Source organism: Daphnia pulex, chromosome 6 (assembly GCF_021134715.1).
Source record: "Daphnia pulex isolate KAP4 chromosome 6, ASM2113471v1".
In the NCBI taxonomy this organism is placed as follows: domain Eukaryota; kingdom Metazoa; phylum Arthropoda; class Branchiopoda; order Diplostraca; family Daphniidae; genus Daphnia; species Daphnia pulex.
This window is the reverse complement of record NC_060022.1, coordinates 6,896,393-6,923,820: the sequence shown is the minus strand read 5'-3', so window position 1 is coordinate 6,923,820 and position 27,428 is coordinate 6,896,393. Positions and strand designations below refer to the sequence as shown.

The 27,428-nt window shown below is 39.5% G+C and overlaps 1 protein-coding gene and 2 long non-coding RNA genes across 13 annotated transcripts; all 3 read right to left on the bottom strand.

Annotated features, from left to right (window-relative positions):
* Positions 1-1,127: 1,127 nt before the first annotated feature.
* On the bottom strand, positions 1,128-1,548 carry LOC124195455. Its single transcript, XR_006875198.1, has 3 exons — positions 1,399-1,548; positions 1,247-1,337; positions 1,128-1,183 (listed from the first exon to the last, which is right to left on the bottom strand). It is a non-coding gene; the product is annotated as an uncharacterized LOC124195455 (long non-coding RNA).
* A 4,916-nt stretch (positions 1,549-6,464) lies between these two features.
* On the bottom strand, positions 6,465-6,945 carry LOC124196168. Its single transcript, XM_046590982.1, has 2 exons — positions 6,868-6,945; positions 6,465-6,806 (listed from the first exon to the last, which is right to left on the bottom strand). Exons 1-2 carry the CDS (start codon positions 6,928-6,930, stop codon positions 6,465-6,467), a joined length of 405 nt encoding a protein of 134 aa, XP_046446938.1. The 5' UTR covers positions 6,931-6,945.
* A 3,100-nt stretch (positions 6,946-10,045) lies between these two features.
* On the bottom strand, positions 10,046-19,213 carry LOC124195484. Of its 11 annotated transcripts, XR_006875224.1 has the most exons (21): positions 19,128-19,204; positions 18,949-19,067; positions 18,758-18,889; positions 18,488-18,705; positions 18,235-18,429; positions 17,992-18,172; positions 17,454-17,924; positions 16,735-17,394; positions 16,174-16,672; positions 15,265-16,110; positions 14,866-15,193; positions 14,533-14,803; positions 14,300-14,467; positions 13,918-14,245; positions 12,232-12,327; positions 11,415-11,542; positions 11,142-11,351; positions 10,925-11,076; positions 10,584-10,858; positions 10,276-10,523; positions 10,046-10,213 (listed from the first exon to the last, which is right to left on the bottom strand). It is a non-coding gene; the product is annotated as an uncharacterized LOC124195484 (long non-coding RNA). The 11 variants fall into 11 exon arrangements; XR_006875221.1 differs by having other exon boundaries at positions 13,918-14,467; positions 19,128-19,213; XR_006875218.1 differs by having other exon boundaries at positions 10,276-10,531; positions 13,887-14,467.
* Between the last annotated feature and the right edge of the window lie 8,215 nt (positions 19,214-27,428).

Here is a 27,428-nt window from a genome sequence, read left to right as displayed (position 1 = left end):
AGATGTCCATAGCATCGCCGTGATGACGCAATCATTGATGTCCCAACCATGACGCAACAACCAGATTTGCATTTATGTTTTGCAGTTATTTGACTAAAAGATGGTTATTTATAAATTCAATTATTGAACTTTATGTGTAAAAATTGGAAAATAAGAGTTAAGCAAAATAACTTGCAAGGATATTGAACTGTGACAGAAAAATCCCGTTTTAAGACCAAAAAGTCTGTGAAGAAAAGTGTGAATTGTGAATAAGTCCGAGTTAACAATAGGCCCTGAATTTGTCATTTAAGACAGTTTTCAACTGGCTTACGATTATCCCTTCGCGGCGAGCTGATAAGCTTGCTTTTCTATCTTATAATAGGGGAGTACACCATATTGATCATGTGATGCTTTAAATTATATGATTTCTGTTATCTAAGAATTAATTGCGAGCCCGAAGGGCGAAGCTAATAATCGCATACGCAGAAAAATAAAAACCATGTCACTTTGTATGTATGTATGTATGTCCCGCTCCATAACTCGGCCGTTTTACGACAGATTTCAGACTTTTTGGTCTTGGAAATTACACAAAAAATATGCGGTGCGACCAGAACAAAAATAATTCCATTTTCTTGATTAGTTCTCCCGTAATTAATGAAAAACTGTTAAAATAATTGATTAACGACTAGTGACATCTGGCGGTTGCGACTACAACTTTTTCATTTTAGATCAAAATAAATCACCACCAGATGTCTATAGCATCGCCGTGATGGCGCAATCTTTGATGGCCCAACCATGACGCAACAACCAGATATGCATTTAAGTTTTACAGTTATTTGACTAAAAGATGGTTATTTTTAAATTCAATTATTGAGCTTTATTTGTAAAAATAGGAACATATGAGTTGAGCAAACTAAACGTAAATAACTTTCAAGGATATTGGACTGTGACAGAAAAATCCCGTTTTGAAACCAAAAAGTCTGTGAAGAAAAGTGTGAATTGTGAATAAGTCCGACTTAACAATAGGTCCTGATTTTGTCATTTAAGACAGTTTTCAACTGGCTTACGACTATCCCTTCGCGGCGAGCTGATAAGCTTGCTTTTCTATCTTATTAAACAAAATAAACATATGTAAAAATACCACTTACGTTATTTCTCCATTTGAAAACATCAACATTTTGCATTACTTGTTGACTAGATGTATCTAAAATGAAAATGGTTCGGTTTCTTTGCATTACAGATTGTACAGAACATACAATATTACTACCATTTAACAGAAAATGTTGGTTTCCAGGGCATTGCTCCAGCATTAAGAGTCCACCGTTTGTAAGGATGGAACACGTTCAAAATTTCAATCCCTGTTTGAAAGTCACCTTCGTTAAAATGACGGGAGCAAATATGTGCTCGTCAAATTACTACATGGAATTAGTTCTCGCCATTTTGATAATGAAGTTTTAGGAATTGCAAACAGGGTATCCTCGTTTTCTTTTTGATTTCCTTTGAAATATGTTGATTTACAACCAGGAACAGCACATCTGCCAACCATTTTTACAGAAATTATGGTTAGGCTTCATTCACGTAATACACGATGATGGCGAACGTATTCACATATTACACAAAAATGGCCGCCGAAAGTAGTATTAGAAAGTCAACGTCTTATCACTAGATGGCGCTGTTTCATTTTTCCACTTCACAACTTCTGACAAGCTCCGCCCTAAAATGTCTGTAAATCGGGGATACGTTTACCCTGAAACCGGGATAGGGAAGCCAACACAGCCGTGAACCGACCAGGGATCTATTGCTCTGTCCTTGAGATCAAAGGATAGTGGAATGTAAAGGCCTTATTGCGAGCCCGAAGGGCGAAGCTAATTGCGAGCCCGAAGGGCGAAGCTAATAATCGCATACGCAGAAAATTAAAATCCATGTCACTTTGTATGTATGTATGTATGTATGTATGTCCCGCTCCATAACTCGGGCGTTTTACGACAGATTTCGGACTTTTTGGTCTTAAAAATTACACAAAAAATATGCGGTGCGACCAGAACAAAAATAATTCCATTTACTTAATTAGTTCCCCCGTAATTAATGAAAAACTGTTAAAATAACTGATTAACGACTAGTGACATCTGGCGGTTGCAGGTCAAAATAACTCACCACCAGATGTCCATAGTATCGTCGTGATGACGCAATCTTTGACGTCCCAACCATGACGCAACAACCAGATTTGCATTTATGTTTTACAGTTATTTGACTAAAAGATGGGTATTTTTAAATTCAATTATTGAACTTTATTTGTAAAAATTGGAAAATATGAGTTGAGCAAACTAAACGTAAATAACTTGCAAGGATATTAACTGTGACGGAAAAATCCCGTTTTAAAACAAAAAAGTCTGTGAAGAAAAGTTTGAATTGTGAATAAGTCCGACTTAACAATAGGCCCTGAATTTGTCATTTAAGACAGTTTTCAACTGGCTTACGACTATCCCTTCGCGGCGAGCTGATAAGCTTGCTTTTCTATCTTAATCGCATACGCAGAAAAATAAAAACCATGTCACTTTGTATGTATGTATGTATGTATGTATGTCCCGCACCATAGCTCGGGAGTTTTACGACAGATTTTGGACTTTTTGGTCTTAAAAATTACACAAAAAATATGCGGTGCGACCAGAACAAAAATAATTTTATTTACTTAATTAGTTCTCCCGTAATTAATGAAAAACTGTTAAAATAATTGATTAACGACTAGTGACATCTGGAGGTTGCGACTACAACTTTTTCAATTTAGGTAAAAATTAATCACCACCAGATGTCCATAGCATCGTCGTGATAACGCAATAATTGATGACCCAACCTTGACTCAACAACCAGATTTGCATGGATGTTTTGTATTTATTTGACTAAAAGATGGTTATTTTTCAATTCAATTATTGAACTTTATTTGTAAAAATTGGAAAATATGAGTTGAGCAAACCAAACGTAAATAACTTGCAAGGATATTGAACTGTGACAGAAAAATCCCGTTTTAAGACCAAAAAGTCTGTGAAGTAAAGAGTGAATCGTGAATAAGTCCGACTTAACAATAGGTCCTGATTTTGTCATTTAAGACAGTTTGCAACTGGCTTACGACTATCCCTTCGCGGCGAGCTGATAAGCTTGCTTTTCTATCTTAATATATATGTTGAAATGAATTGTTGAAATATTTTCCTATATGTTGAAATACAACATATAGGAAGTCTTGAGTGAGAACAGGTTGAATTCATTAGAAAAGTATTGTGAAGGCACTATAGGGCTCTTTCACATCTGTTTTATTTAGCCGATTTATCTGGCAACGCAGCATGACTCTAGACTTATTTGAGGGAAGAACGGGGAGAAGAGGGAGAATTAGTCAATGAAGAGAGAGGGAGAATTAAGTTAATGTTAATAGAACGATATCCAAAAGTACGTAAGCTTTATGACGTCTTAAATGTGTCACATTTCTGAATTTTTTACCACAATGACAACAGATAAATTCTGCCATGACTATTAAAAAAAATTGTTATTGCTGCATTTACAAAAATCGTACGTAAGAATCGTACTTGAATGACGTCGAAAGTGTGAATATGGCGAGCGAAACATTTTCTTGCATATTTTGCACCAGTAACTATTTCTAATACCTGAAAGAAATAAAATTTTTTTTTTTAATCGATGCAGCTGTAATAAGTTAACAGCAAAAATGGGTTACGTTTGCGTTTTTTGAAAAATGTGAGATCAATTGGTTGCGTTACTGTCGGAATTCTTATCCGGCCTTTTACTCGTTTAACGATGTAATGCGGATGAACGTTAGTGCCAGGAATGGTTTTGTCCGTGGTCGTCACCTGGTTCAAGAGTTGTTGTTGCTGCTGCTGAGATTGTGATTGTTGTTGCTGCTGCTGTTGAGGAGGTAGTTGTTGCATAACGTGTAATGAGTAGTTCATGTCAGTCTGTTGGAAGTGGTTAGGTGCTAGACTTGTCGGCATCATTTGCGGCTGTTGATTCATGTCGGCCGGGCGATTGTTCTGCATCGGATAATTCATCATGTTCTGCTGTTGTTGCTGCTGGTCTTGTTGGTGTTGAATCTGTTGTTGCTGCTGGTCGACCGTCTGTGTATTCAAGAGAGGCGACTGTTTCTTTGACATGGGTGGCGCGGGTTGTTGTGGCATCGGCGCTGACATCACGGCCATCGTCGCCGTGTACTGCGGATGTTGTTGCTGCTGAGGTGGCATGTTGAAATTGCTCGGGTAATGATGCTGCTGTTGCTGAGCAGCCGGTTTTTTTTGCCATGCTGGAACATGGTAATGATTTCGTTGTTGCCCGGACCATTGTTTTCCTTATTGGAGACTATGGGATGGGCTAGTTGCACTACTTGGTCTCTAGTGGTTACCCACGTCATCTCCCCAGCCTCATTCTGCTCCACAGATTGCGCCTCTAACAACACTTCTTGCCCCATTTGACCATCATCTTCTTCTACGACTGGTTCGTGAACACTGTCTGGCACTACAGAAGCCTCTAACCTTACCGGCCAACCGTCTTCGTCCATTTGTTTGGCCAAATCTTTATGGCAAGTCCTGATATGCGCCTTAAGATTCATACCACGATCAAACTCACGATTACATCCTTCGGCAGGACAGGGATTATTACGCACGTGGCCACATAAATGGCCAGTGCCATGAAGGTGATGTTGCAGGTTCTGAAAATAAAGACATTTTTTAGAAAAAAGAAAAGTGGTTAAGTCAAAAATAAATACAAACGGACCTGCTGAGAAACAAAAGGCTCGCTACAAACTCTGCACTGATTTTCTGAACGTTCCTGATGTTTTTGTAAATGTTTGCGCATGAAAAAGGCTGTTAGGGCCACATAGTCGCACTCTTCACATTGCGGGAATTTAGTGTGAGCCGGCGGTGGAACTCCATGAACAGTAAACAAATGAAACAACATATGATTGCGCTTTACGGCTCGGTGGCCACAATATTCGCATGCCTATTTCGTTTAGCAAGGAGAATATGTTTATATGCGAATAAAATATTAAAACAAGGTGAGAATAGGTTACATACCTGAGAATCGGATTTGAAACCATGAGTTTGGATCAGATGACACCGATACTTAAAATAAGTTTTGAGGCTCAGAGCTGCACTTTGACCGTCTTCAGTAGTTTGCAGACAATCATAGCAGATCCATGGACCAGTCACGTTGTCAAAAGGCGAAACGCGTTTATTAACTGCAATAGCACCACTCGAACCCAAACCCGAAGCTCCACTTTTCCTTCCTCCCGCAGCGGCTGCATTATGTTGACGCAGTATCGAAGGCTTGTATTAGACGATGTAGAAGACGATGTATTACTAGACACCACCTCACGAAGTAAAACCTTAAAAAAAAGATTTATGCTTTTTAATCGGTACGAACCAGAAAACATTTTTGTAAACAAACCTCGGAATTTTCGTTAAAAATCGTTATAGTAGATGAATCTTTATCTGGTGAAGCTGAGGCAGCTCCACCAGCAGATTCTGCTGCAGCCATCAGTTGTTCCATATTTCTTTCTTCATTGTCAACTTCTTCTTCTATAATAGATGTGTCCATAACTGATGCATTAGCACCAGATTCTTCATTCACCATGAAGTGGACTCGCTTTCCTTCTACTGCTGGTGATAAAAGCCTCCGTTTTCAAGATAGATTTGTGTTGCCCTTTGAGGGAGTCATCTTTACATCCCTAAACAAGAAGCAACATTTAAATCAACTCGTCAAAAAACAAACCTTTGAAGCAATAAAAACATTATACTTCGTTAAGGGAATCTACTTCTTCATCCTCGTTTTCTTCTCCCCAATTGTCCAAGCCAATATCAGCAGCAGCATCGTAAGTTGCCGTTGTGTCTTCCCTGGTAGCACGCCTCTATCTATAGGATGTACGTCGCCCATCTTTTGCAGCCGAGTGAGATGTCTTAACCCGACGTCCATAGGATTGCCTATGTCTATACTAATGTCGCGCTGTAAGACATCCAAATGGGTACGGCTTACAGCCGTCTTCAAAAGACTTAAATTTAAGCAAAAAGAAAAAAAGAAACGTTTCTCGATGGGCGCGAAACCACGTTCTTTGGAGTGGTACTCCAGTGCTCTACCCACTACACCACTCTATATTACTTTTTAACTGTGTTTTGTTCAACGGCTTTAAATTAATACTAGCAGTTAAAATTATGAAAATGTAAAGTCCTTGTCTTCCTCATCTATCCTGTGGACAGATAATTTGGACATCTCATAGACGTCATGTTACGTCTGTCTGTTAAGCGTCTAATTTCTAGACACAAATGGATGTCCGTGTTCGTATAAGAAACGTAGATCTATAGGACATCTATACGAAGATAGCATAAGGCCGTAGTAAATTGAGTATCCATGTGATATCCAATTTAGGTTGCAGATAGATCAGATTTGATTTAGACATTAAGACATCTATATGATAGACGATGGATGTAAGTGTGCTACCAGGGTTCTCCCTGTTCGGCTGCCATTTCTGTCCTTCTCTTTTGTTCGGCGAGCAATTCCTTGAAACTTTCAATATCCTCTTCTCGTAACCTTTGGGCCTCGGGTGGTTTTGTGCATCCAGTATTGGTGATTGGTCGGCGAATCGCAGAAGGCGTGATTGTCTTCTTCAGTTCATCAAATGTTTTTTCTGCCTTCTTAAGATCTCGTTTGACCACAGGAGTATTGCTACCTTTTCGTACCAAAGGCAATAATGGTGGATTCATTGGAGTGGATGGGGTATCCATTAATAACTCTGACAGTTTAGGAAGAGATCCAAACTCACAAGCAGAATCTCCAACCTAAAGTGTAAACAAACAAACATAAGGTTGAAAAATCTGCTTTAAAGGTTACAATTTTTACCTCAAGATCTATTCGACTAGGCCCTGCGGGTAGAAGCTCTTCTCTTGGTGTTGCCCCGTTCATTTTCTTTGCTGCTGGTGATACTGAATAATTAGCTCTAACTGGGTATAATATGAACTAAAGAGCATGAGTCTGAAGTAACTGTTCAAGGAGAGGCATGTCAAGAAATTGGGCAGTTGACACTAGGGTTGGAACTGAGCCTTCACCAATATCAAGTTGACCTGTATACACGAACCTGCACAAAAAACAGAAACATTACACTTTCGATACTTAATTTTATAGGGAAAAAGTTATTTAAAAACTAACAAACCTGATCACTGGTTCTAATGCCTCTCTGGTAAGCTCCAAGGGTAGGTGCAGAGTATAGTTATCCAATGCTTCAGTGCCTTCCAAAACAGCAAAAAACTCAAAAATCACAACAACTTTAGACAAACGTTGGCTAGACGGCTAGACCTGGCTAGACCTAAAAATGGTGACTGAAAACGAAACTAAGTATGAAGGTGACTCCAAGATGGCGCTAATGACTTAGACTCCCTACAACCTCCAAAAAATAGGCTTTCAAAAAAATGTTGTTTACACTTCTTTGCTGTTCTCACTTCTAGTTCTCTCAGTTTACTATCGTTGAGTGATATATTTAGGTGAAATGGCCGGTGTAAATGCTGTTTTAGGTAAATTTAGTTTAATTTCAGTTCGATATTTCAATTTGTATAGATTAATTACTTGTTCTAGAATTATTCATATACATTTTTTTAATAGAAAAATATTACCTTTAATTATATTTAGATGAATTAGGAGATGAAATAGAACTACTTGAAAGGCAACTTGGGGTAGTTGAAATATCAGCCTTGCCAGGATACTATGATGACCAACCCATAAATACTGTGCCTTCAACAAAAGAAATCGAAGATTGGCACAAATTTGAAAATCTTCGCCAGTGCAAATTTTGTCGAATTGTTTTGCCAGGGCAAAAGGCCAGCAAGGACTTGGGTATGTGACGTCATCTTTTTCTTATTGAAAATGTGTTTCGTTTTTCTGAAAAATGGGGGGGGGGAAGGATGTCTAACATTCACCCTCTGGTCGGTGACTCCAATTGCTTGAAGATCTGTGCTGATGACCGCATGTCCAGTCCACGCTCTCGTGTGTTTTTCTTTTTTTTCAGCCGCGCCATTTTGTTTTGTTACTATTCTAGCTAGTGCTAGATCGACGCTCGTTGTTGGAGTGGGATTGTGTCAGGGATTAGAATGGGAGCAAATTGTTATTTGAATCGGTTTTTATTTTTGTCGTGTCATCTTTCAAATGGTAAACGATTTGGCGGTCAGTTAACGACTTAATTCCATCTCATCGAATGGTAATTCAACCGGAACATGGGCCGCATCTATTTGATCTGTCGACTCTATTCACAATCTGAAGGTTGTTCTACTTTCAAATCTTCAATAAATGCTTGAAAAAAAGGTGGAAAATTTCACGGTCGGTTGTATAAAAGACGATTCATATTTTACGCTGAGCCGAAAATCGACAGCACGAAATAATGACGATGCACATCTCCATCAATACCCGTTGTTTATGATGGACAAATCAGTCGCGGCGATGACATCATCCGTGTAACCTTGCTCGTCGTGTTTTCCTTTTCATTGAAACTTCAAAAAAGAAAATGATTCATCACCTTTTCAATATTTAAATTTCGCCTTACTTCGCCCCGGTGTGATGGATTTGTGGATGGAAGAAAAATTTATGGAGAAATAAACGAGCGATTATATGGGTCCGGCTGTTTTTGTTGAAAAATGAAGACGACGTTTTACCTAGATCTCAAAGCTTATTACATCACTTTCACTATATAGCCTCCGGTTTTGCTCTCGCGTCGGTAGCGTCGGAGGATCTGCGCCTCGCTACACACGCAATAAAAATATCGGCGACAGATATTATACCAATCGTAAATTACGTCGACAAAATTAGGAAAGAACCGAAACTAAAAAAAAAGTGAATGGGTCCTCTTCATGGTCTTTTCAGTAATTACATCATTCTTGCGGATTACACACGCCATTTTCTGTTTACCAACAAATAAAAATGGCGATTCGCTTTTAATTTAATGTCGTTTGTCGCAAAGAATATCCACTGTTGGGCTTCCATTGTCTACCCGTCAAAGACATGGGAGAAAAGATGCGCGTCACTCTCTTTTCTTCTTCTTCTCATTATAGTCGATTGTGAAGGCCGTTTTTTAGAGCAATCCAATTTTGTCTGTGTGTGATATATTTATCCTTTATTGATTAAAGATTGTAAAAATTAGAATCGGTTCTTATATTTTTTAGATGAAGAAGGAAGACCACAATATTTCTACTGTGGGAACGGGTGTCCGAAAGATATCATTCATAGCAATATTATTCGAGCTCTGTGTCTCCCTGATCATGAGAAAAACGTCCAATAGAACCGATTCCACCAGAGTATAAATGGCCAACCCTTGAAAGAACTTATATGTTTGTTCTTGCGCGACTTAGTGGCAAAGGCTACATTACAGAGAGCGCATTAAAGGAAACCGAAGAAATTTGTGCTCATAAACTCAGGTTAGTTACTGCGTCTATTACATCTCTGAGATATTTTATTTACTTAATTACCTATTTTCATTTTGCTATAGCACCTTTCTTGAGCCGTCGATAATCTTTTCTTCGAGGTTGACTGCAATTTCTACAGCAGCAACCTCCTTCAAAAACATGACTTCTGACGCCAAAGAGGACAAGAATTCAAGGTCTCGCATACCATACGCAGCCTTGACTGCACTCGTGTGTACCACTATTCGAAACTCTTCAACAATTTTTGTTATTGCAGCGAACCATCCAGATGCACTACCATGCTATCCAAAACATTTGGTAATTCAAAAATAATTTGTTTTTTCTAGTTAAGGCTGTTTGTATTGTCATAGATAGTGGTGTAGTCCTCAAAAAAAAAAATAACCAAAAATTCATTTCACAGATTGAGTTCTTAGAAGAATGGATTGCCATGGGAATCTGCCTGGAAAAACTGTTTTTTATTTTTGTCGGAGTATCGTTGAATAGGAACGCTGCCTACGTGATCCCAAATTTCCACAGGGTTAGTGGGAAAGAACTCTACAATTTCCTTTCAAACCGCAGTAATCCCTGGGACTCGCAATTCATCGGAAGTCAAATTTCCGCTATTATGAAAACTGTTTTTAGAGGTAAATCATTTCAATTTATTTGATATAATTTAATCTAAATTGATAATAATTCAAATAGCATCACAGCCAAGGTGGAATCCGTATGGTAGAGGACGTAATCGTACGCTTTGTAGTTCAATCGAACCTACTTCATTGGAAGATGAATTGGATACAAGTTACCTGGTAGTACATGAAACATACAGAACGAACATAACATACGAAAATGTTAATTATCTTATTACCTTTAATAACTTCGTTTCTGTTTATGTTTAGGACGAGGATTCACAAGACGAACACCCCGAAGCTTGGTCACCGGTCGTAATTCAACAACGAAGAAATCGAGATCAGGTCACTCGAGAAGACATGTACAGCAGAGCACTTCAATTAGCCAAAAGCTTGGCTAACGAACTTCAAAATAAACCCTTGCCTGCCTTCGAGGGATACCTCCAAGTACTGGAACAGGTCAAGTCATGCATCCGACGGAATGAGCCTATACATCTAATAATTGGGGGTATGAGATCTTTTTAACAGTTAAATATTTAAATTTTACCTAATATAAAACTCCGGCAGATCCAGTCGTTCGAGCTCCAGCAGATCCGGTCGTTCGAGCTCCGGCGGATCCGGTCGTTCATGCTTCGGCAGCTCCAGTTGTTCGAGCTCCGGCAGATCCGGTCGTTCAAGCTCCGGCAGCTCCAGTCGTTCAAGCTCCGGCAGATCCAGTAGTTCGAGCTCCGGCAGCTCCAGTCGTTCAAGCTCCGTCAGTTCCAGTCGTTCGAGCTCCGGCAGATCCGGTCGTTCAAGCTCCGGCAGATCCAGTAGTTCGAGCTACGGCAGATACAGACGCCCGAATGTCATCAATCAACTTGGACAACTCTTATGGCCCAATAGAACCTCCATCAGAAGCTGCAGATGACCAGCAAAGTAGTTCTGATGAGACCCGGGCGCAAAAAATACCAAGTGTAGAAGACGACTTGATGCTTATGCTCCCCAACACCGACTCGATACTCGAGCTGGGCGACCGAAAGGAACCAGACCGCTAAAGCCTAAGCCATTCGAAAAAAAAAGGCAGATCAAAAACTAAGTAAAATCATTGATTCCTTTTACTCACCAACACGCAATAATTATTTTTTTTATTGCAGTATTCCTGACTTGGTTTATCGGACGGGAAAAAGCCGAAGAAATACTTCTTTCGAAGCTCATTGTAACTGAAGAGATGGTCTTTCAGATGCCTGCGCAAGTCAGCAGTGCAGTCCAAAATCCTGAGTAAAAGTTGGAAGAATTCCGGAAGTTGTTTGATGAAGATGCATGGGCGTCAGTCCTACAAATGGGTAATAATTTCAACTGAAAACGAATAATTCCATTTTAAATACTTTTTACTTACAGTTGAAACGAAGAAACAGATCAACACTTTCCACTGTCATTGCAAGAAGGAAAGCAAGAAGGAGGATGGTGGAATACAGTGCCAATCTTGCCTACTTCTTTGTCACCGAAAATGTGAAAAAAAGGCGCCTGGAGAAATCATAACAACTAAATATTATACATGTAAAATGTGTTACAACCTGGCAAAATAAATATCCATCATTTATCAATAACGATAAGCGCGATAATATAATAAAGAAGCGTTACATTAAAAGAGTTTACATTTTTACATTAGCAAAGGAGCAGTTTTTTTTTATTTATACCTTCTGTTGTGACGTAAAAGAAGGAAAAAGCCCAGATGCGAAATATACAACCTGCCACCATTCCCCCCCACCGGTTAAATTTGTGGGAAATTCAAACGAGATGAGTCACACAGACACACACACTCACTAAACATCTATTTGTTTTTTTTTCTGTGCTTTTTCCTACGACTTTGACAAAATGAGAAATAGACGCACGAAAGACCTTTTGTCGCATCCAGCAACTAATCACAGTCTGTTTCACTCGAATAAAAATAAATAAGAATTAAACATTAAACGACGTCTACGGAGAAGAACAACCATTAATAAAGGGAATACTACCAGTAATAGAGTATAGAAGGGCCATTGAAAATATATATTTCTGGGCGAGCAGCACACTGCAACTGTCGCTTTTATAATGACTGTGCCAACTGCAAATGCCGTCGGGTAGCAAAAAACGACCAAACACAGACAAACACATAGAAAAGAACAGGTGGAAAGAAAGATAAAGAAAGAGACACACAATAAAAAAACACATACTAGTAAGAGTTAAGAGAAGAGGCAGTCGTACGGAATTGATACGGAGTAGGCGGAACGCCATTGTTCCAAACGCCGGGCATGACTCATGACAGGTGCCTAAAAAAATTTAAAAAAAATTAGTAACAGGTAAACAGCAGGGTTACTAATTTTTCAAATTTTCGGACACGTCAAAATTGGCAGTCAGCCCTTCATCCCGCCGCCCAGTCATTAATAGAGTGGTGAGAACATGGCGAACACTATTACATGGCCACCAATCGTTCCACCACTCAGTCAATAATAGGGCTATGGCAGGACCTGAGCTGACACACCAAACTGTCTGACCGGCAGTCAGCCCTTCATCCAGCCGCCCAGTCATTAATAGAGTGGTGAGAACAGGGCGACCACTATTACATGGCCACCAATCGTTCCACCACTCAGTCAATAATAGGGCTATGGCAGGACCTGAGCTGACATACCAACCACGAACTGTCTGACCGGCAGTCAGCCCTTCATCCCGCCGCCCAGTCATTAATAGAGTGGTGAGAACATGGCGACCACTATTACATGGCCACCAATCGTTCCACCACTCAGTCAATAATAGGGCTATGGCAGGACCTGAGCTGACATACCAAACTGTCCGACCGGCAGTCAGCCCTTCATCCCGCCGCCCAGTCATTAATAGAGTGGTGAGAACATGGCGACCACTATTAGATGGCCACCAATCGTTCCACCACTCAGTCAATAATAGGGCTATGGCAGGACCTGAGCTGACATACCAACCACGAACTGTCTGACCGGCAGTCAGCCCTTAATCCCGCCGCCCAGTCATTAATAGAGTGGTGAGAACATGGCGACCACTATTACATGGCCACCAATCGTTCCACCACTCAGTCAATAATAGGGCTATGGCAGGACCTGAGCTGACATACCAAACTGTCCGACCGGCAGTCAGCCCTTCATCCCGCCGCCCAGTCATTAATAGAGTGGTGAGAACATGGCGACCACTATTAGATGGCCACCAATCGTTCCACCACTCAGTCAATAATAGGGCTATGGCAGGACCTGAGCTGACATACCAACCACGAACTGTCTGACCGGCAGTCAGCCCTTCATCCCGCCGCCCAGTCATTAATAGAGTGGTGAGAACATGGCGACCACTATTACATAGCCACCAATCGTTCCACCACTCAGTCAATAATAGGGCTATGGCAGGACCTGAGCTGACATACCAAACTGTCCGACCGGCAGTCAGCCATTCATCCCGCCGCCCAGTCATTAATAGAGTGGTGAGAACATGGCGACCACTATTAGATGGCCACCAATCGTTCCACCACTCAGTCAATAATAGGGCTATGGCAGGACCTGAGCTGACATACCAACCACGAACTGTCTGACCGGCAGTCAGCCCTTCATCCCGCCGCCCAGTCATTAATAGAGTGGTGAGAACATGGCGAACACTATTACATGGCCACCAATCGTTCCACCACTCAGTCAATAATAGGGCTATGGCAGGACCTGAGCTGACATACCAAACTGTCCGACCGGCAGTCAGCCCTTCATCCCGCCGCCCAGTCATTAATAGAGTGGTGAGAACATGGCGACCACTATTAGATGGCCACCAATCGTTCCACCACTCAGTCAATAATAGGGCTATGGCAGGACCTGAGCTGACATACCGGCATAAAAAGTATAATATGAATATTATACTGAACTTTCCGCGGATCGCCGGAGAATCCTCTTGCTTGTCAACTCCAGTAGGAGAGAGTTCCAGAGGCGGAGTATAATCCTCTTGCTTGTCAACAGCTGTAGGAGAAGGTTCCAGAGGCGAAGTTTTATGAGATGAGCTGGAACACGAGGTGGAAGTTCGAGTTGGTTGAGTATCGGCCAATCCATTTTCTTTGTATGACTTTCATCAATTCGTGGCTCCAAAGTGGTTGCAATTACGCGATATTCTTCTTCTTTCTCAACAGCAACAGCCTTTTTATATCCCCTTTTTCTTGAATTTGGTCCCGGACGTTAAAATACTTCCATACATCTATTTGGAAAAGAACAACGGAATAAGATGTTTGAACTTATGATTGGATTTTACTCTTCTGTTGATGAAGGAGATTTGGACGTCGTGGCTGAAGAAGGCAAGGATCGACGAAGTGATCGGCTGGATGGCAATTTATCCACTTGAACGCTGACTATGCTTCTTAACTTCAAATCTACCTGTAACATTTCACTAAGAGTAGCTGGATCATCTGTTTTGCATGACCTTGAATAGAAAAATGGTTTAGAGGAGGGTAAGGGCACGCGTAAAGAAAAATAAAATAATCATACCAATAATTTGGTTTCCATTATCGGGCAATTCGTTCAAAACTTCCGTTTGTTTCAAAATCACCGGAGGTTCAAGAAGTGCGTCTTCTTCTTTCAGAACAGATAAACTGGAAGCAGCAGCAGAAACTGAGAATTCACTTACGGATTGAGTATCCATTGAATCTGTGGTTTGACTACTCTGCGATAAGTCGTTATACATGGCGGGTACACCACAGGTCGATCGTCTCTTGGATCGCATCACCTCTTTCTGGTGCTCCGTCAGCACACGCTTTTTCTGAAAAAAAAGTTCATTTTTAAAAGAAGAAAAACACTGAAATGAAACACTGAAGTAAATACCTTTTCGGGATGTATGAATGACAACAAAATCGTCGAGGGCTTTGGGCTTTTGCTTGTTTCTCGGGAAAAGGTTACGTTGAACAAGAGTTGAAAACAGTTTACAAATATTATTATGCTTGCGCAACTTCAGAACATTTGTTGTCTTAAAAGCAGTAGCCGCATGATCAAATGTTCCAGATAGAATGTCCGAAGCATCTTTTGAAAGAGTGTTTCCTTGAAGACTCGATTTCACTTGCGTCAACAATGAATCGGGGTTCCCCTCTACTTTCAGCTCCTCGATTACCATAGACAGAAAATTCACGAACAAATCCGTACATTTCTTCTTATTCTATAAATAAAACATTGGAAATTATATAGATGAATAGAATAATAAGGACTTAAGCATAATTATTGTTTTACCTCTGCAATGTCAGTGAGTTTAATCCAAGATGCTGTCCAGCGGTTGATCCACGAAGAAATTTCCTTTGAATGCGAAGATAACTCTGAGCGAAGAGCTGATAGCACAGAATGGTTTGTGGATTCCTCGACATCAACTTCTTCTAATCCTCGAGGATTCAGAACTTTTTCTAAGACTAAAGAATCTTTTTTCGCCCATGTTGATAAGATTCTAGAGCACGGGAGGAAGCGCCCTCGTCTGACTTGATACGAGACCAGATAAGAGGAAGTAGAAGTGATTGCAAGTGGGCATTAGGCAAATGAATGACGTGGCTCTTAGCAATCAGAGCACTCGCAAATTTGCTCCACAGTTCAACGGCTAATGCATTGAATTCTCGGTCTTTGTGGCTTAAGTTTTGCTGTGTGTCAGTAATCTTCGCTGTAAATTTCGCTACATTCCAAAAAATTGCTGCTTCGAAGAACTTGGTGAGTAAACGGACGAGTGGGTGTGCAGGAACGGGCTCATTTTCAACAAACCATTGCAAGAGACAAGTCATATTTTCCGTGACCAGATCCGTTACAAGAGAAAAGCTGAAGGCTGCGGTGTGCACGTCAAAGACGACTTCCATCAGTGCTGGTTAGACGTTGTTCGGTGTTGTCACCTAACCGCCGGTGGATTTTCTTTTACGAGGAGTCTCTCTATCTTTGTCTTCTTTCCGCACTTTCACTTTGGGTTTACTCTCCTCTACAATTGGCTTTTATTCCTTCACTGGTTCCACTGGTTTCACAACTACACTTCCTTTTCTTCCACTGTCAGAATCCGAGTCTTCTTTATAGGACGGCCACCCACTAATATGATTCCTGGACAACCTGATGGAACAAGATGATTAATACAAGGTACAAGACCACCAAAGATTACACGAAATTACGTACCAAATATTTTGCTGTAAGGAATTATTCATGGACGACGTAGCGATGGGATCTGCTTTAACGGACGCATTGAACGGTTGGCTATTCGCTGTCTGCTGAGATACGATTGGTTGGGGTTGGAACGTAGATTTGTCAGTTTCTTTTCCTTTGTGTGAATGCGTTGAAGCTATCGCGTTGGTGAACTCTTGGTGGTTGTATACCGACAAATGGGGTTGTGCAGCCTGTTGTGGTACTGGGTACTGTTTCGGAGGCTGCTCTTGGATTTGCTGCGGATGAATTTGTTGTTGTTGCTTATGTTCTTGTGGCTGTTGCGACTCTGCAAGAGGCATGGTAGGGTGTGTTGGCTGCGGTTGTTGAGGAAGATGTTGTGGATAATGTTGCTGGGATGGTTGTTGCTGGAGTATGAACGGGTTTTTCATACCCCCAGCTTGGGCTATTGTAGTTCTCTTGTTGTTGCTGCAGTGAGAATTTTGTTCGACTGAGTAGCCAGTACTTCAGCAACCTACATTTTCAAAATATTTTAGAATTCTCTCATTACCACAACGTAATAATTTAAACACTTACAATAGTTACTTGAGATAGAGAAAATGTGAGAAGTGATACAGGGCGGCCATTAAAAAGTCGCACTAGACAATCATTCTTTGATTTTCGGTAATTGAACAGCATTGCCGAATATTTTTTTTAACGTCAATCTTAAGATTCTTGTCTAAGATGTGGCCATCTAGCGATAACATTTTTAATTTCCATTAGCAGAGACAGCACTTGAACGCCGGCGGCCGTTCTCCTCCTCTCTAACGCCACAGCAGCGTGGAAAGGGAGTTTCTCTAGGGCGTCGCGATGGTATTCAGGCTCGGCGGAAATGTATAACTCGCAAATGGATCGGACGGTGAACAAGAGACTAGCAGAACTGCGTTCGGTGACGTTACTCAGTCCAGCCTCCTGGACTAGTTTGGTCAGCATTTCAATCATATCCTAATTGGAGCGACTGATTTGACAGTGGGGGAAACGGAAAGGACTCCATTTCAATTCCATTCCGCCCTCGCTCAACATCTTCCACAAGTGAGCCGTTCTCGGCTCGATGATGCGCAACTGCTTGTCCTTGCAGGTGGTGGCCAGCAGGGAGCCGTCGCGGTTGAACGACATGGAATAAATGACATCCGGGTGATATCATGTGATATCACATCGGGGTGTAGGTATGTCAACTCTATCGAGTGTTTGGATTGTCTAAAAAAATATTAATTAATTAATTAATTTAAAACAAGACCGAAAAACAAATCTAATACCTGCATCAAAGACTCCATAGCACCCAATCTAGTCTTCCAATTGGCATCTGTAATTCCAGTTATGACTTCCGGAGGTAAAATGGCAGCAGCTTTCTCTTCTACTTCTTCTGGTGAAAGCTCTTTTTCCAATTTTTCTTCGACTTTGGCACCCGCTCCAACTGGTTTTTTTGCCACTGGTTTTCCTGCAGTTTTCTTCGGCGGGCCACTTCCAGATGCTGCTGGTGTCGGTTTCTTAATGACAGCCCCAGGTTTCTTTTGTGCTGCCTCAGCAGGCTTAGCAGTAGCTTCCTTTACATCATTTGCAACAGCAGCTTTGGGTTTAGCTGGACCAGAAGATTTACCGCAAACGACAGCCTTTTCACAACATTCCTTGATTTTTGCCATTTTCATGGCTTCTAAGTCTGGAAGGAAAGGCATGATTACTTTTTCGCCGACGACTTTCATAGCCGTGCCAAGGGCATACACCAGGATCTAGTGATGAAAAATACATACATTCTTTAAGCTCTAACAGTTACAGAAGATATTTATGAAATATTACCCGACTCGTTTAAAGTTTTGATCAGAGCTGGACAATAGGCCTTTAGAAGTTTTTTGTTTAATACTGTTGCATTACATTTTGAAAAGCATCGACCCAAGAAAGCTGCAGTTTAAACTTTGACCGGTGGATTTTTGTTCTCTAATCCAGCTAAGACATCTTCTTGAATAGCTTCAATCGTCGTCTGCAAATTATAATTATGAATTTGGTGTGTTTTAATTTAACGTTATTGTAATGCACGCTTACACTGGGATAGATTGCATCGATTGCCTCACGCATAGCAGTTACAACGTTCTGTTTCTTCTCCTTAAACTTTTCTAAAATTGTTGGTATGCAAGCTAAAGCATAGGATGAAAATTTCTTTTTCAATCCGTTAGCCAGACCGGTCATGCATTTGCCGGCAACGGCAATAACCATTACATTTGAGTCTTTGGCGATGATCTGAAAAGAAAAAACACATTATTACAATACAATATACAAAACCAATGAAATCTACTACCTTTTTCAAGGCCCTGACTAAATCCCCTTAGTCTCCATTTTGAAGCTTTGGATTTGCTACTAATTGTTCTACCACGTCCACTGCCTCTTTCCTTTCTTGCCATTTTTTGGCTTCACATTTATCGTAGAAATCTTTCGGTAACTGAGATAAAATATCGACGGGTTCCAGTAATTCGTAAGGATCAATGTCCGGAATAGCTTCGGCTCCATCAACCTCTTCTACAAATAATAATGTTATCTAAACTCTCTTACAATAAAAGAATGTTGTTACCTTCATTTGCATCATTTCCTTCCGTCATTCGAGCTTCCATTTTAGCTTTGAGATCTTGTTGTGAACACAAGAATCGGGTTTGTTGGGGTTTTTCGTTGCCCAGCTTTCAAATTCAGCTTCCAATTCAGTAACCTGGCAGAAAAATTATACTTTATTAATTTGTTCAAATGGATAAAACAACAACAAATTACTTGGATTGGTTTAAGGGCAGACAATTTAGGTTTTAGAGCTTGTCCAATCCATCTATAAAGCTCCACCACCAACTTTTTCCATTCTTCTCGCACATTCTTGTCGCAATCTTCAAATCCTTCTATTAAATACAAATAGTTTTGGTGAAATTTCACTTTGAAAATGTCAATAAATCACTTACCTCAAGGGAGACAGGTACAAGCATGTTTTCACAGTTGTTTGGGAACTCGTTGTTATCCAGCTCAGGTCTGGTCTCGGAATAGCAATGCCAATACTAACTTAAAACATCAGCTTTTATACCCAAACATTTCTATTGCCACGTAGTTGACGTCTAACTACGCAGTTCTAGAAATGATTAGGTTACATTTAATGACACGTATACGGAAATGCAATTATAATAAAGTCACGCACTATGAACTCATGGATCCTCCATACGAGTCCTCAAAAGACGCCAAACGTTCAATCAGCACGTTTGGAACACCTGCAGAGCTCACCCATATGAGTCAGAATGACATCATTAATCAATTAACAATTGGGTGCAACCTGATCCGTTACATTAGCATCCTGTTGAAAAAATTAAATAAATTAAAATACAAATAACAATATTAAGACACTAACATTATGCTGATACCTGTTGTTGAACCCCTCCATGGGAAGACTTCTCTGCAAAAAGTGGGAATGCCATATGAAGAACTTGAAGAAGAATGAAAGGTGGAATTGATGACCCATTCCCTCTATCCATAGCTGAGCACAAATCACGAAGTGCTGCAGTAACAGATCCAGCTAAAATTCCACCACTTAAACTGACCTCTGAAAGACAGGAAGAAAGAATTAATTTTAATTCTCAAATAACATCTCAGATATTTACCTCCTTTAAATTCTTTCAAAGCATCATAAAGCTCAGGAACAGTTAAATTGAGACATTGAATGGTTGCATTCATGTTCAACAAGTATTGCCCAAGTTGGTTAACCCAGATGGAAAGTCAAGCTAATATTTTGAAAAAAAATATTGATTAAGGTTCTTAGTTTTCTTGATTATTTATTATATAATATTTCTGCACTTGCTAGTTCAGATTGGATTTTCAACGGACACATTCGTCAAAAAAATACATAAAAAATTCAAACAACAAACAACAACAACAAAAAAATATACGACAGCGGAAGAATAGACGATTTGTGGAGAGGGGAAAAAAATAATTGTAATCGGGGAATTTGAAAAATGTCTCATAATGAAAACATAAAATGTACGCTGGATTCGAAATGTCGCGACAAAAAAAAATCAATATTTGGGGGCAATGTGGGTGAGAGATTAAAAATTTTCCTTTCGGATTCTGTTAAAAAATTGTTACTATTAAAGAGGCATATCTTGGGTTTGTTAAAGTGGGTTTTTTTTTCGAAATATTTTCACTGGAATTCGACCCCATGGAATTAAAATGGATCGGGGAGAAGAGGGGAAAACGTTCGCCAATGTTTACAAGGTTACATGGTGAAATATTTTGACTTGGACTGTTCAGATTAAGTGAATGGGTGTTTATTTTATGTAATAGTGGGCTTGTTTTAATACTTGAATTCTTTTACCGGGAGAAAAAAAAACTTCGTGTTTGTTTTACGTTCGCTTCAATTTTCTACACCCCCCTTTTTTAAAAATTTTATTGCTAATACTAAGGTATAAGTGTGTGGTCTATAAGTATGGGATTGTTTCAAATAATGCTCTAGTTTCCAGGCAACTTTTAAACTACAAAAAAAAAATTTCTTATCAAACAAATTCTGTTCCCCACGAAAGTAGAGGTGCGCTTTGTTCCCCGACGGCTTTTGCATTTCCCCGTCGTTCAAAGTGCTATTGGTATTCGTATTCTATCTCTTTTCCTTTCGTTTTGCGCCCCCATACAAAAAAAATGAGTCAATGCAAAATGGAAAACAAAATAAAATTACTACCGGGAAAATGTTGGGGTCCCAACAAAAAACATAATTTTCTATAAACGAATCCATCCCACTACCCTATAGTGCGTTTTTTTTTTTTAATTTATCAAAATGATAATAAAGATTTTAACAAAATGTACAGCTAGGCTACTGGCAATCCGACAGTAGTTCTGCATTGACATAGCCTACGGGCCTAGTTGGCCTTGGGCTCTTGGCATTCCTCATTCCTTTTTCTTGCACTACCATCCGCTTTTTGCCGTCACCCGTTAGCTGACGTTGCCTTTCATTTATCCTCTCCTATTCTGGGGAAGGAATCGGTTCAAGGGGGATCTGTTATACGTACAGATTCTTCCAAAAATTTTTTTCGTAAACTTTATAAGTCTAATTTTTCAATTCGTTTAATTTTTATGTCGTTCTAACCGCTCCTTTTTTGTATTCGTTTTTGTTGCTTTCCCAACTCGCGTTTTCCTATCTTACTTGTTTCGTATATTTGTAAATCGCTCTTATATCATCTAGCTAGTTTCGTTTGTTCGTTTGCTATTGGCTTTATTCTCGTATCCTTTTATTTCTTGTTTCGCCGCTTTTTCGCGTGTTTTTATTCGTGTCGCCTGGTTCAATCAAATATTTCTTCCTGAGCTATTTCTTTCGCTATTGTTCGTCTAAATATCGTTTTTTTTCCTTTTTGATTCAAAATTCTTTCTTTTCTTTACCTTACTTCAAATTTTACAGTAGTCTATGTGTCTGGCCAGACTTGACTACTTTTATGTACGAGCAGACTTACTGTATCTTTTCAATATTTACTGTTTGTTTTTTTTTCGTTTTTATTCGTCTTCTTTCGTATTCGTATTTCTGCCTATTTAATCTGTCTAAATTCTGTGTATTAGGTTCTGAGATTCATTTGCTGAAAGTTTCTTTTTTCTTTTATTTCCCCTCCCGAACAAAAATTCCTTTAATTGTATTACGTGGTTTAATCCCTGTTACTTTTGGACGGCTTTTCTATTATTCTCCGTTAACTGTAGTAAATTGTGTAGCCTACCTTATAAAAATATTTTACTCTTTGTGCGCTTTATCATTTTATATTATCCTAGCCGTGGATTCGTTTCTCTTTGCTTAATTGTTTAACATAATTTTTCGGGGCCCCCTCTAGATTCTTCTTTCCGTCCTGTTACGATTGGTATTGCTTTGTTCCGTTCGCTTTATAATCCTCTTTTTAAATTTCTATACTACCCTGGCGATCTTTAACTTCGCTTTCTTCTTATTTGCGGTGTCAGGTATGCTCTCGTTGCTCACATTCTTAATTTCCATAGTTCTCCGTATTAGTCTTTTGCGTCTCGAATTCGCGTCCCGTGAAATCTCGTATTCGTCTGTTAGTAATATTTTCTTGTTGTTTTGTTCGCTCGGTTTCTGCTTTACAAGTAGGCCTATGTGTCCGCCATTGACTGAATTTTCCTTCCAGAAAGTTTTTAATTATCGCGATGTGGCTTTACTTTTGTGGCATCCCGTTCTCCGTACCCGGCTGCAGTCCGAGTATGGGAGACAAGGAGCCCAACAACCCGCACGCTGATTACTTTTTTTTTTATTTATTTTACGCCTTATTAGGAAAATAAAATTTCTCGCCTGCTATACTTTTTATCTTTACTAAGATTAATTTACTGCAAAAATAACGGATAAAAAAAAATATGCGTTTGTATGAATTTTAACTGTTTATTTACCAACCTCAGAATAAAACAGAAAAAATAACAAAATATATTTATAGGCCTACTACATGAAAATAAATTTGGTACCATGTTTCAAATTTTGACGAAATATTTTACCCTTTATTCGCAGCGTTTAGCAATTGAACAAGATGTAAATAGTCGTAACTTGAGTCATTTCACCTGATGGTTTCTTTGCTAACAAAAACAAAATCTCCTTACTGACGATTATTTATTACTGCGTCAAATTCTAGCTTTTTACTAATATGGGTTTCTAATAATTGCACTATAAAGTAAGGGAACGAGAGCTATCATTCTGTCTACACCTTGTGCTTTAAAAAAGAGAAAAAAAAAACTTAAAATAAAAACGGGTTTTCAACTTTTAATGCGATATTTTCCTCCTTATCGTTAGTGTTTGCCACGGTGGCATTCACTAGTTGAATAGGGGCGAATAGGCATAACTTGAGTTCCCTGTGTTTGCTAAAATAAAAAAAAATTCCTTTTCATTTAATAAGTCACCCAACGGGTTTCTCAGTAAGCTGATCTTTAATTTGTATGCTTCTAAAATATCTATACTGTCGCCGCATATGCTGCGAAGATTATCATTATTATTTGTCTTATTTGTTTTACATCTTTTTTTCATCTATTGAAGAAATATTCTGAAACTGCCCTAACGGAAGCTCCTGTGTTTATTACATCATATAAACTTAATTAACTTAAAATTAAGGCAACCAGACATACGCAAAAAACAAATGTAAATGCGAGAAAAAATTGGTGTGTAGTATTTACAAACAGAACGACTTTTGGTGCCTAATATATTTTAAACTTAAAAGTAAATCTGTTACATTTTAAACTAATTCTGTCATCTGTCCGCTTTAAAAATTTTCATGTTTACAAACTGTGACTATACTATACTATATCATTTGTTTTAATTTAGCAACAAAGTATGTACAATCGAATTCATTCGTCTTACCTTGTTGAGGTCCAGGTCCGAAGAGGCAAGGTCGCCAATTGTAAGGTGGGGTTCCTTACGGAGACAATGATGAAGACGAGGTAGCTGGAAAGAGTAACTTGTATTAGACGTGTGAGTCCCAAGGGAGTACAGCAAGAAGGGGGGGGAGAGAGTGAGAGAGTACAGGTTGATATAGGGAGTTATTGATGATCCAGCGGGATCATCTTCTTGGTGGAGCTGGACCAGCGAGCTGGTGTGGCTGGACCAGCGAGCTGGTGTGGCTGGACCAGCGAGCTGGTGTAGCTGGACCAGCTAGCCGGTGGAGCTGGGCCGGGATTTCGCCGGGTCAGCGGGGAGCGTGGACGTCACGGGGTGTGACGTGCTGTCGGTGGTGACGTCACGGCTGTGACGTAGACGGTGGGTGGTGGCCATCGCTGAAGGGGCGGGGCCAATAGGCTCCGCGGGGCATTACAATTGCATTGCAGTCGACGCCATGAGTACACAAACAAATAAGCTGCGTTGCCAAGTATGTATTTTAAAGTTGACAAACAAATTATCAAACAATGATTGATAAACAAATTCCAAAACAAACCTACAGTTATTCTACTTAACAAACCCAGATACATCTTGTATACAAGTTTACGCTCAGCTCAGCAAATATTTCGAATTTTTTGCGTTGCTGAGAAATGGCTGAAACTTTGGTAGGTCGGAAGTGGCAAAATCAGGCACACGCGAGACGGCGAGAGAAAGTAAATAATTGGTTGCTACAGTCAATTTATATTACAAGAGTCAATTTCTTTAGTACATAAAGTAAACTTTTAAAAGAAGTCATAAAAAAAATTAAAAATTTCCCATTGACGAGCAACGACATCAGCGCCACCACTCCAGACACGATGGTGGCTCCCTCGTATCGGAGTCGGTCTCTGGCACTTGTTGTAAAGGGATCTGAGAAGAGAGACGTGTTGTTGTCCATTCTTGGCTGTGTTTAATCGTGAAACAACATAACAGACACATAGTGCTGTTTACTTTAGTTTTTTGTTACTTTCTACACTTAGTAAAATCTAGGATCTGAGAAGAGAGTCGTGTTGCTGTCCATTCTTGGCTGTGTTTAATCGTGAAACAACATACACACACAGTGCTGTTTACTTTAGTTTTTTGTTACCTTCTTCACTTTTGAGTGCGTGTTGTCTCCCGGACAGTTATCGAATAAGGTAAGTGTTTTCAAGCTTCAGTCAATCACGAAATCCAATCGAATATTTTGCACGACTGTGTCGGGAGGTACGCGAAAGAATTGGCCGCCACACACATACACAAGTCCATTGACCAGTTATTTTATTGTGAATTCGTGATCAAAAGTTGATTTATTTTCCTACCTACAACACTTTTAAAATATTATTTCTTCTTCCAAAATGTATCCCGTAAAGTGGGTCCAATTGTCATTAGGATTATCGTAGAGATTCGCGCCAGTCGTAATAAATTTTATCTGAAGCCAAATTTCATCCCCTTTTCGTAAACTAAGTGTCCATTGCAGAGTCAACGACGTTTCTTGATTAGTTTGACTAAATTGTTGGTAAAAAATAGTCAAATCGTTTTCTGTTATTTTCACGAAAATTCTTGTGATCTCTGCCCTTAAGATATGTTCCATATTTTGGCATTTGTACTTTTTTCCGCATATTTCACTGTCATTTCAATATCCATATTTTATTTCAAATGGTTGCAGATATTCATTGCCGGCTGTCGAGACAGAATGGAGCACCTGAAAGTAGAACGAGAATAGCAGATGCAAACAGCAGTTACAGGATCACGAGGCTGTCGAGGCTGGTAATTCGCCGGTGCTGGTCGTTAGGGCTTCATTCCAAGGTCAGTTATTCTTTGTCATTCATGTGGTATACATGTCGGTCTACTTACTTACGGTGCAGTATTATGATTCCCATCTTCATTTATCTCTTGGCCTTCCGTATTTGTTTTCATTGTGAACTGGCCACTTTCCTTTTATCGGCCGACCTGGCGTTGCCTGTAGTTCATTTCTAGTAGGATTCCGCGGTGGAATAACTTCCTGATCCAACATTTAATGGCACGTCTATTGGTCCTATCTGGGACTAATGGCTGTGTAGCAAATTTAATTGGAAATACAGTCCCCTCCATAAGTATGGGATCACCCCGCGCCGTTCCATAAGGCGGCGTGTATTTTTCATATGGGTTTTTCGGGTGGCAAAAATCGAAAAAATGACATAAATTCACCAAACTTGGGATTTATGTCATTTTACGTTTTTTCTATTGTCTGAATTTTTTTCAGATTTTTTCCCCTATTTTTTATGCCTAGAAAAGTGGCGCACAAAGTATCGGATCACTCCGACGCCGGCCGTGTTGTCTTATGGCGCAAATGGGCTTTTCATATTGCTTTTTATATATTTAATTTTTAAGAAGGAATTTTTATATTCAAACCCTTTTTACATTTCCCTTTTATAAATTAACTGTAAGATTTCCATTATGATCGGAACCATTTCCGAATTTTCCCAGATTTATTAATTTCCCCAGTTGCTAAAATAAGAGACTACAGAAGAGTTCATTTAGGGTTTGCAACCTCTATCGCCTGCCGTAGGCCGGAAAATTAGTGTCGTTTCTATACGCCCCTTAAGTAAAAAAGGAAGCAGAGCGCCAGTGGTGTATAGAAACGACACTAATTTTCTGGCCTACGCCAGCTGATAGAGGTTGTAAACCGTAAATGAAGTCTTCTGCAGTGTCTTATTTCAGAAACTCGGGAAACGAATAAATCTGGGAAAATTCGAAAATAATTCATATCATCATGAAAAACTGACAGTAAATTTATAAAAGGGTATAGTATACACGGTTTGAAAATAAAAATTCCTTCTAGAAAATTAATTATATAAAAAGCAATATGAAAAGCCCATTTGCGCCATAAGACAACACGGCCGGCGTCGGAGTGATCCGATACTTTGTGCGCCACTTTTCTAGGCATAAAAAATATGGGAAAAATTCTGAAAAAAATTCAGACAATAGAAAAAACGTAAAATGACATAAATCCCAAGTTTGGTGAATTTATGTCATTTTTTCGATTTTTTGCCACCCGAAAAACCCATATGAAAAATACACGCCGCCTTATGGAACGGCGCGGGGTGATCCCATACTTATGGAGGGGACTGTATTATGAGTCTATATTTCCAGTCCATTCCAGGAAATAAAGGAAATTTTTTTTTATTTGAATTACAAGCCCAAAAAGGGAACGAAATTCGTGTCTGGCGTGTCGAAGAATCAATCGCGTTTTATTTCGGAGACTCTAAAAATGACGAGGCACTGTGTCAAGTTCCTGCGTTGGAACATCAGGTTGTTGCACGTATTTTGTTTTGCGCCACACTAATTGATGTGTGTATTCAAATAATTTGCTTGCAAATTTTTGATAAGACTATCTTTAACATGGTTAATCAGGGTCTCATCGAAATCTGATATTCTGATCCGATATGCGTTATCGATCTCTTTTGTTTGGAATTGGTAATTTATTGCCAGTATAAATTTTGTGTTCCATATTTTATTTTAATTGTCGTTTTAAAGAATCATGATTAATCTTTCTTAATAATTTGATTGATTAATCTAGATGTCTCTGAAAATATTTGATTTGTTAATGTGCTGGTAAATTACTAACTTCCGAGTCCCATCGAAATCTTATTTTTCATTCCGAAGCCAATAAGTAGATACTGATCGATGTCATTCAATTGCGCCTGGATTTCCTAAATGATCGTATTTATTGTCACTGCGTGTTTCGATCGGGTAAATCTTTTGAATTTTTTCCCTATTTCCCCCTTTTGATCCGACACGTTTCAAGCTGATAAATGAATCGTGAGAACCGAAAGAAACAGGAGGGAGGAAGGAGGTGGGAACTCTTTTTCTTTCGGGAGTG

Excerpts from the sequence above, each read along its gene's own strand:
- LOC124196168 (XM_046590982.1), bottom strand. The coding sequence starts at position 6,930 with ATGAACGGGGCAACACCAAGAGAAGAGCTTCTACCCGCAGGGCCTAGT. Across the intron at positions 6,807-6,867 it reads CTAGTCGAATAGATCTTGAG|GTTGGAGATTCTGCTTGTGA; the intron begins GTAAAAATTGTA and ends TTTACACTTTAG.